This window comes from Gnatocerus cornutus, chromosome 4, assembly GCF_029298725.1.
Source record: "Gnatocerus cornutus isolate USDA-ARS CGAHR chromosome 4, icGnaCorn1.1, whole genome shotgun sequence".
Classification (NCBI taxonomy): domain Eukaryota; kingdom Metazoa; phylum Arthropoda; class Insecta; order Coleoptera; family Tenebrionidae; genus Gnatocerus; species Gnatocerus cornutus.
In genome coordinates this window covers 5,346,991-5,355,302 of record NC_142236.1, presented here as the reverse complement: position 1 = coordinate 5,355,302, position 8,312 = coordinate 5,346,991, and the positions used below count along the sequence as shown (strand labels likewise).

Below are 8,312 nucleotides of genomic sequence, written 5' to 3'. Positions count from 1 at the left end.
GGAGAAGTTGGAAGTCATTTCTAAACTCGAATGATCTAATTCCGAATCCGAAATCTGTTTGCTTCAGCGGATTCAGAAATATTCTTGCAAAATGATTTTTTCAAGTTTTGCTGTACCAACATTTATTTTCTACAAGTTTTAAGAGAAACTTGCAAAGCTTTGGAACGACCTATAAAACTCATAGCTAGAGTTAAAACTTTTCATTATACAGTATGTCTCCGGATTGAGTTCACAAGAGGGAAAAAAAGTTTATTTTCCATTTTACAAAGAAATTATATTTTTTCTTATTTCACTCACTTTTTCTTATTTCAATCAAAACAGATATATCTGCAATTAAAATTTCAAAATTATTAGTTTGTATTGTTAAAATTAATTTTTTCATTATTTTTATTTATTAAATTTTGTAATCGTATAAATAATAGCAGGCTGTGGATTCGAAATATCAAATAGTGCGTTAAAAATTAAAGGAAAATTTACCCAATAATGAATGTGTAAGTATTAAAAAATTGGAAAAGAAATGCAGTTGCATCCTTAACAATAATTGAGAAAATTCGAAACAGTCTTAAAGAATTACGAGTTAGAATTGAACTATATGTGTTAAAACAGGTAATGGGTCAATCAAATAATGGAAATTGGTTTGAGTTAAGGAACAAATTTCATTCCTTTGGCGTTTTTTGCAAAACTTAAAATAAAAAAGTTCTTCATTATTTTTTGTTTTTTTCAATTTTAAGAACACAGCTTGATAATATTAAAGTTTTAATTAAAGATTTATTTATTTTAAATTAAGCAAAAAATATTGTTCCTTTGTCATTTTTTTTGTAAAATGAAAAATTACGTTTTTTTTCGTCTTGTGAACTCAATCCGGGGACATACTGTATTTACGCCGTTTTACTACAATTTCTTATATACAGGGTGTATTCGAATAACCCCAATATCAGACAACACGCAGTTTGACACAATGACTAAATTTCGCGTTCCAAAATGTAACCGTTTTCGAGAAAAAATTATTTAATTTAATTAAGTTTTCTTCAAAAACCGCTGTGCGCCACTGAATTGTTGGGGTAGGCCAGTTCCACTTCTAATGTCAATCCAGACCACTGACATTTGATGACAGATGGTTTCTAATTACATATCTGTTATAAATTAAAATGGGAAAACAATCATAGATAATATAATGTACGATACACGTTTAAAAAGTTACCTTATGGTCTTTAGAACCGTGCAATAAAGACTATAACTTAAATAACAAATTTTCTCCTTCGGGTTGTTAACCGACTAACGAAAGCACCAAAATTGGGTGCTCTTATCATTCTCTTTGTTAAAAAATTGATACAAATAGGCCAAAATAAAAAAAAATATATACAACACGCGTTTCATAAGTTGTTTTGGCGCACTCATTCTTTGGAAAACTCGTCTTCGACTCGTTACATGGTTTTAGAGTTTGTGCTCTAAATAAAGTCTTATGACACTTGTATTTTAATATAACTACTAAATTAACCGGCGCCTTTTACTCATCACCCTGTTTACTAATTAATGTTTGCCGGGCGTTTCCTATTGGTAGAGGGAGGTAGGAGAGAATAAAGGGGGGAGGAGGAGGGGATGGGATCGTTGTCGGAGTTCATTATTAAATTTTTGTTCTTCAATATTTGTAGACTTTCGTAAATTTCTAGAAAATCACATTTATTTCAAATTTATCACAAAAAAGGTCGTGCTAGCGCTTTTCCTCTAAGTGTTAGAAGATAACAAAATTTTATTTGCAAAGGTAACTTATAAATTTTAGATTAATTACCTCTTTAAAAGATGTTTTTTTTTTATTTGACACCTTGCTTTGTGTTGTCCTCTCCTAGATAAAGTATTGTGTGCAACACATGTGGAAATCACTTTGAGGTGCGGCAGTTTGCAGCATGAGTCGTAGGCGTTTGAAGTTTATAGTTTTCCACACTAGTTGCACAAGAAATAAAAAAAGGGACAAAAGTTGACTAGTTGACGTATAGGCAATCAGCGATTCCAAAGATTATGATGTGTTATCTATTCTATCTACTACAAAATATCTGAATATTACGAAGCTTGAGCGCCCTTTCTTCATTTTCCTTGCTAAATTTAAAGAAGAACGTTTAATATTGATTAAATTCTACTGCAAGTGGAAACCATTGCATCTGATTGTTGTATTTGGAATTAAGACCCACGAGGAACGGACAACGCCAAGTTTACCAAAATTTAGTAATCTAGATTATGGTTGTCCACATTTGATGCATCTAACTTGTCCAAATTCCCTCTAATAACACAAAATATTTACTACTTAAGCTGTTAAGTTTCTGTAACGTTTCTGTAACAGAAGACAAGAACCTGGCAATGATGAAGACAAGAATTTGAAATCGAATCCCAAAATACAGAACAATTCCATGTAAGCAATGTTTTGATCAGATTCATCTTTGAAAACCTTCACTGTTAAATTAAAGAGAAGACAGAACTTCTAGCTGCTTTAACATTTTGAGTTTGTAAATATGAAATCTATCATTCAGAACAAATAAATACAACAAGGCTTATTCCGTTCATGTATTTTTGAACTTTTGCGACCTTTTTTGTGCGAAATTAGTGTCATCGAACGCCCTCCGTACTCGCAAAAATTTGAGGTAACCTCAAATATTGAGTACACACAGAGGTGTTACATAAAACAACATGGGCCCCATTTTCCTGTCTTTCGTTGCGTTTCTAAATTCCTGTCTTGTCCAGTTGGAAAAGGGGCCCAAATGCAGCACCCGCTGAATTTGAGGTTAGAATGACTTTATCGCCATCTCTTGGCACTCGCATTACTGTTATGATAGAAGATCCATAAAAGGTGTGTAAAATCGCTTTTACAGCCCCAAAACCGTCCATATATTCACGTAAGTGTTTGAAACTACGAAATTAAGCCTTATTGTACAAAAACCCACTGAAGGTTGGTCAGAAAAATGTTCACTTATTGCGAAAATCAAGGGAGAGATTGTCACTTCAGTGACCTTTAGATTAGCTTTCAAACCACTTTTACCACGTAGATAGCGACAAACGTCGCATGGTTTTGTCTCCGGAAGCACCGAGAGACTCATTTTGAGCCACAAAAGCAGCCCCCGGAAGAGGGGTTGAGGCTACTCAGGCATGCTCAAGTTGAGGTCTTAACAACCCTACTTTTTATCTTTGTCACGTGAGGGACCTCAACTCACCCCCGGTAGGGTGTCGGCGAACTATTTCAACAAGGATTGGTAAATTTAGAAGTAGGTAAGTCTTCTAATCTGTTTCCACTTTACTAAGAAATCGTACTTTAAACTTTTATAATAAATAAGAAAGAGGAGTTTGTTATTCACTGTTGGAAGGCCCCCTTGTCCCCATTCCAACATGTCAACATGCTCGAAGGGTAACCCCACACTTCTTTCAAATCTCCTTTATCTTTACAGAGCATGACAGGCAAGTGGAAGGCGAAACCGAAGAAAGTCGTCGAGACTTCCCTCGGTAAAGCCCCAAAAAACCCCGAAGACACCCCAGACGTCTCCCATTTACGCAAACCCATCGCGACCAGCATCCACGGCCTCAAGCAAATCATCGCGTTGTTCCAGACAGCCACAGCTGAAGTAACACCTCGCAATGACATTTCTTTCTCTAAAGAGGGCTGTTTTAGGTTCAAGATTATATAACCTACGAATGCGACGTCCTCTACGAATGTCGCATCTGCCGGACAATTTTCCGCAGCCTGGCCAATTTCATTCTCCACAAGAGGAAATTTTGTCGAGAAAAATGCCAATTTGGAGGCGGAAATCACCCACAGGGTGGTTTTATTATGGATGATCTTAAGACGTCAGATGAAGAGTCGCGGTGCGTTACCCCTGTATCTACTTCTGCTGAAAACGATGCGAGAGATGATGTTGGTAAAAATGAGAAGAAAGGGATTTTGCCGATTATTGATAAGTTGCTCAAGAAACAGAAGGTCCAGATTTTGGCCAAGAAAACTCTCAACGAAGATCTGTCCCAAAAAGCGGAGAACTCGGATGATGATGTCATTTTTGTCTCAGACGACAATAGTGTTGCTTTGCAGAAAATTGACGGATCTGAAGCTGCGGTCTTTCAGACTTCAATCAAAGACAAGAAGCTGGAAAAAAAGGCGGAGGGGTTGATGAAAGCTGAGGTGAAATTGTAGTTGCATTAATTTTTGTTAAATTGATAAGTGATAACGAACGATGGCGTAGGCGACGGAGTGACATAACGTACCAACTTTAGAAAATTAACATTGCTATTACAGTCGCGAACAAAAATACTGGTCAAGAGGTTAAATTGGCTGTCACAACATATTTTTTGGATGACCAAAATGTTTCGCCCGCGACTGTAAGTTTAACCTAGGCCAATTATACAAAAGTTGGTTAATTTTCCAACTCTTGTTTAGTACAGGACGGCCAAAAGTAACTCGGATGCTATTTTTTTGTGTACACACAATTAACACACAATTAATCTAACAGATGGTACATATGGACAAGACCGGTTCAACCTGCAAAAAATGGTTTCTGCATAAACATTTGAGAGGAACATCTTGTCTGTTGGATTTTTTTGAGCACGAAGTATGTTTCGATACTTTTCACTTATTTGACGTTTCTGTCTCAAGTTTACACGTTTTTTATTATTTTGTTTTTACAATCGGTTCATGTTGCAAATATCCACGACCCGAAGGTCAAACATTCTAAGCTTTTTATCGTGTAATTGTGACTATTCCAAAAATTTTGACAAGGCGGTGTTGGTAAATCGGGTTTTCCCGTACAAATGTGTAAATAACTGGCGAAGGGCAACCTGAACCGACTTAATGTCAATTAAATTATTGTGTAAACTGGCTCCTGATACAGTGACGGTCAAAATAAAGTGATACAGCTCTTGAACGACACTGTAATCCTGTAAAATTAAACTCTTGATCTATTTATAGAACGTTATCATAACTAGCAATCCTACACACATAAAAATTTTGTCTTTTGTTTTATTAATGTAATTGTTAAATCTACAATCATTATTGCTATTATACGGTGGCGGCCAAAATAAAGTGGTACAAATCTTGAACCACATTTTTTTAAAACTTGAGTTGTGTAAAACAGGCTTGTAGGTTAATAATCATTCAGGTAGTTATGATAACGTCCTTTTAGTAGTTCAACAGTTTAATTTTTGGCCTGGATTACTAAAATATCGTTCAAAAGCTGTACCACTCTTGACCGTCACTGTACGTACAGTTGGTTTAGGTTGCAAATGTCCACTTTGACAGTAATTTTTGTATTTAAAGTTTGAACCTAGAAGAATTAGCTTAGGAAATTTTAAAATTTCATTATCCTCCAAAATTTGACATTCGACCATGTATTTATAATTTTATATGTATATTTAAATTTAAATTTGTATTTATATGTTATTAAGATTACATAATTAATTGGTGCAAGTCCTTAAAGATGTTCCAAGTAAAGTGAAATTCTTCTAAAAAGCGACTACTCTTTAAAAACGGTAATAAACAAATTCTATTTCGACATATTACATTGATAAAACTTTCACGATTGTCTTTTTGCACCCTAGAAAGTCAATTCAAATACAGTTGGTTTAGGTTGCAAATGCCCACCCAAGGTCACACATTTTAAAATTTTCATCGTGTAATTCGTTCCTGTTGCAAAGGCGATGTTATGTGAATTAGATTTTGGGGTACAAAAGACGATCGCTTAAGTCCTGTCAATGTAATGTGTGTGTCGAAATTTATTTTGTTTTTTACCGTTTTTTAACAGTTGCATCTGAGGGAAAATTCTCTTAATTTTGCTCGCACTAATTAATTACGCAACCTTTATACACAGCATTGTCATGTCAAAACTGACAAATGTAAAATTCTGGGGGAAAAAGATGCCAACCTTGTCAATCTTAACATTTCCAAAGTTAATTCATTAAGTTTCCAACCTTCAATAAAAAAATAACTGTCGACACGTGCAACCTAAAGCGATCGTAATATAACACCTCCATTGCATCCGTTGCAACAGGAACGAATTACACGATGAAAAGTTCAAAATTTGTGACTTTTGGTGGACATTTGCAACCTAAACCAACTGTACTTTGAACGTCTTTTTTACACAGCTCAATTTTTGGAAAAGTGCGGTTCATTTTATTTTGGCCGTCACTGTATCAAGATTCCAACCTTAAAATAAGAAATAACGTCAAAATGGACATAGGCAACCTGAACATTCTTCCAATCTAATCCCATTTTTAGTGTAATCTTATCTTTATCTAATCTTCAATTCAGCTGGCATTAAGTTGTCCACTCAAAATCGTAGTTTTTTTATAACGTAGCTTACTGGGCGTTGTTAAATCAACTTTTGTGTATTATTCAGTGTATTTTAATTTTAGGCTGCGCTTTTTTAGTGTTCCCAGACCAGTGTATGTCTTATACAGTTTTTGAAATGGTCGACGTATGTCCAAGATCACTTCATACGTATTTTTCATTGTCAACCAGACTCGGATAAGTGACTTTTATTAAATTTTGTCAATCAAAACACTTTTTTTTACGGCTCTTTCTTCATTCCAGATTCTGGAAATCCACGGCATACTCGATCGCCAGGCTGTGTTGGGCGCCAACGGCAAAGTCTGCACGTTCTCCACCAACAAACTTTCAAACCCCAACATTCCCAAACAAAATCTCACTTGCACTGAATGCAACTTTACATTCTCAACCGAAAAGACTCTAACTCACCATATCAAATACAAGCATAACAAGAGTTGTATCGTTTACCCATGTCCGGACTGCAAAGAAACATTTTCCAACGCCTGGAGCGTCTACCGTCATCTTTACAAAGTCCACAGACGCACAACGTCCCAAGTTCGGCGAATGCGACATCTGGTCCATTCGAGCCGGATCAGAAAAGACCAAGAACCGGAGAAAAAGAAGAGAAAACTCAACACGGAAGACGAAAATGAAGAAAACCAATGGATGAACAACATTGAAGGCGATAAAGATTTCCAGATGTGCGGTGGATGCGGGAAAAGGTTCGAGCGCAAAGCCGCGTTACATTCACATTCTCAGATGTGCACAAAACGAATCGCTATCCGGAATAGCATTAAGAATGTGAAAGTAACAAAAGCCGAGAAGAAGGAAAAAGTTGAAGAAGTCGAAGTTAAAGCGAAAGGGGCGGCAAAGCGGAAACAACACGTCCCCGTTGTTATGCACAGTGTCACCATCGTAGAAAAACGCGAAAGTGATGGGAAAACCGAAGAGGTTTCGTTGGATCCGGAGGTGACGATTACGAAACATAACGAATCTACTTTAGAGCCCGAAGTTGATCCTCTGGCGTTCGTACCTGAAGTTGAAATCTTCACTATTTCGGACGAATCGAACGACGATGATTCCAACGAGAATAAACGAAAAAGTGCGAGTTCCGAACCCCCTGAAATCCCCGATGAATACAAAGAATATGTTAATGACGAAGAAGATCATCACTTCTTATCAGAGATGGCTCCTTGCGTTGATAAAAACGACTTGAAATGCATTCCGTGTGAAACCAACTTTATGTCGTCGTACATGTTGTTGCGTCACATGTCTTTGCATTTTTCGTGGTTCAGATTCCAATGTAGCAAATGCAATTTTATGTCGTTTCAAAAGTACGATTGCACCTCGCATGCGGTTAGCCAACATTGTACTCCTAACAATCTCATTGAAAGTACAGTTTTGCCGATTCCTAAATGGAAGGTACTGTGTACTTCCCACGCGTTTAAAGCGTTGACTGAGAATAATTATGATCCTCCTAATGATAATAATGAGATAATGCCGCGATTGGAAGCGGTTGACGTCACGGAAGTGAAAATACAAGAAAATGGTGTTGACGCACGAGAGACTATAATCCTAGAGGACGATGAAATGCCTGATATTTGTACAGAAAATGGAACTTTTTCTGACCCTATGGTTGTTTCTGATGACGAAAAGAAAGAGAACATGATGAATGAGAAGAAGAAGGAAACTATGGCGGGACCTTCTAGTGTTAGTAGCAGACCGATAAGAAATCGAACCAAGAGTGTGAAAACTGTGCAAAACGACTTTATCTATGATCTGGGTAAAGCACTGAAGATCAATGATTCCACTAAGAATAAGAAAATGAAGAAAAGTTTGAGTAAATAGACAGTATTCTTTATGAGTAGTTTTTTTTGATTATTTTAATGTATATTTATAATGAAGTTTTCTGTTAAATAAATTATTTCAGGTACCTATTACATTAGTTGCTGCTTTTGATTGTTCGGGGGAAGCACTGACTGACCTCAATTCTACCAACCTCATCAAAATGAAGTGT

General features: G+C 36.2%; 1 protein-coding gene across 5 annotated transcripts; it reads left to right on the top strand.

Annotated features, from left to right (window-relative positions):
- Window positions 1–2,549: 2,549 nt before the first annotated feature.
- LOC148176213 (uncharacterized) lies at window positions 2,550–8,235 on the top strand. 5 transcript variants are annotated; one of them, XM_088034018.1, is made up of 5 exons: window positions 2,782–2,885; window positions 2,939–3,251; window positions 3,432–3,605; window positions 3,653–4,156; window positions 6,560–8,235. In XM_088034018.1, the coding sequence occupies exons 3-5, from the start codon at window positions 3,435–3,437 to the stop codon at window positions 8,141–8,143; spliced, it is 2,259 nt and encodes a 752-aa protein (XP_087890144.1). In that variant the 5' UTR covers window positions 2,782–2,885; window positions 2,939–3,251; window positions 3,432–3,434; the 3' UTR covers window positions 8,144–8,235. The 5 variants fall into 5 exon arrangements, with proteins under 5 accessions (XP_087890146.1, XP_087890145.1, XP_087890144.1 ...); XM_088034017.1 differs by having other exon boundaries at window positions 2,939–3,255; XM_088034020.1 differs by lacking the exons at window positions 2,782–2,885; window positions 2,939–3,251 and adding an exon at window positions 2,550–2,773.
- Window positions 8,236–8,312: the final 77 nt, after the last annotated feature.

Coding starts and splice junctions, on each gene's coding strand:
- LOC148176213 (XM_088034020.1), top strand. CDS start 3,435: ATGACAGGCAAGTGGAAGGCGAAACCGAAGAAAGTCGTCGAGACTTCC. Junction 3,606..3,652: donor TCCAGACAGCCACAGCTGAA/GTAACACCTCGC, acceptor GGGCTGTTTTAG/GTTCAAGATTATATAACCTA. Junction 4,157..6,559: donor AGGGGTTGATGAAAGCTGAG/GTGAAATTGTAG, acceptor TCTTCATTCCAG/ATTCTGGAAATCCACGGCAT.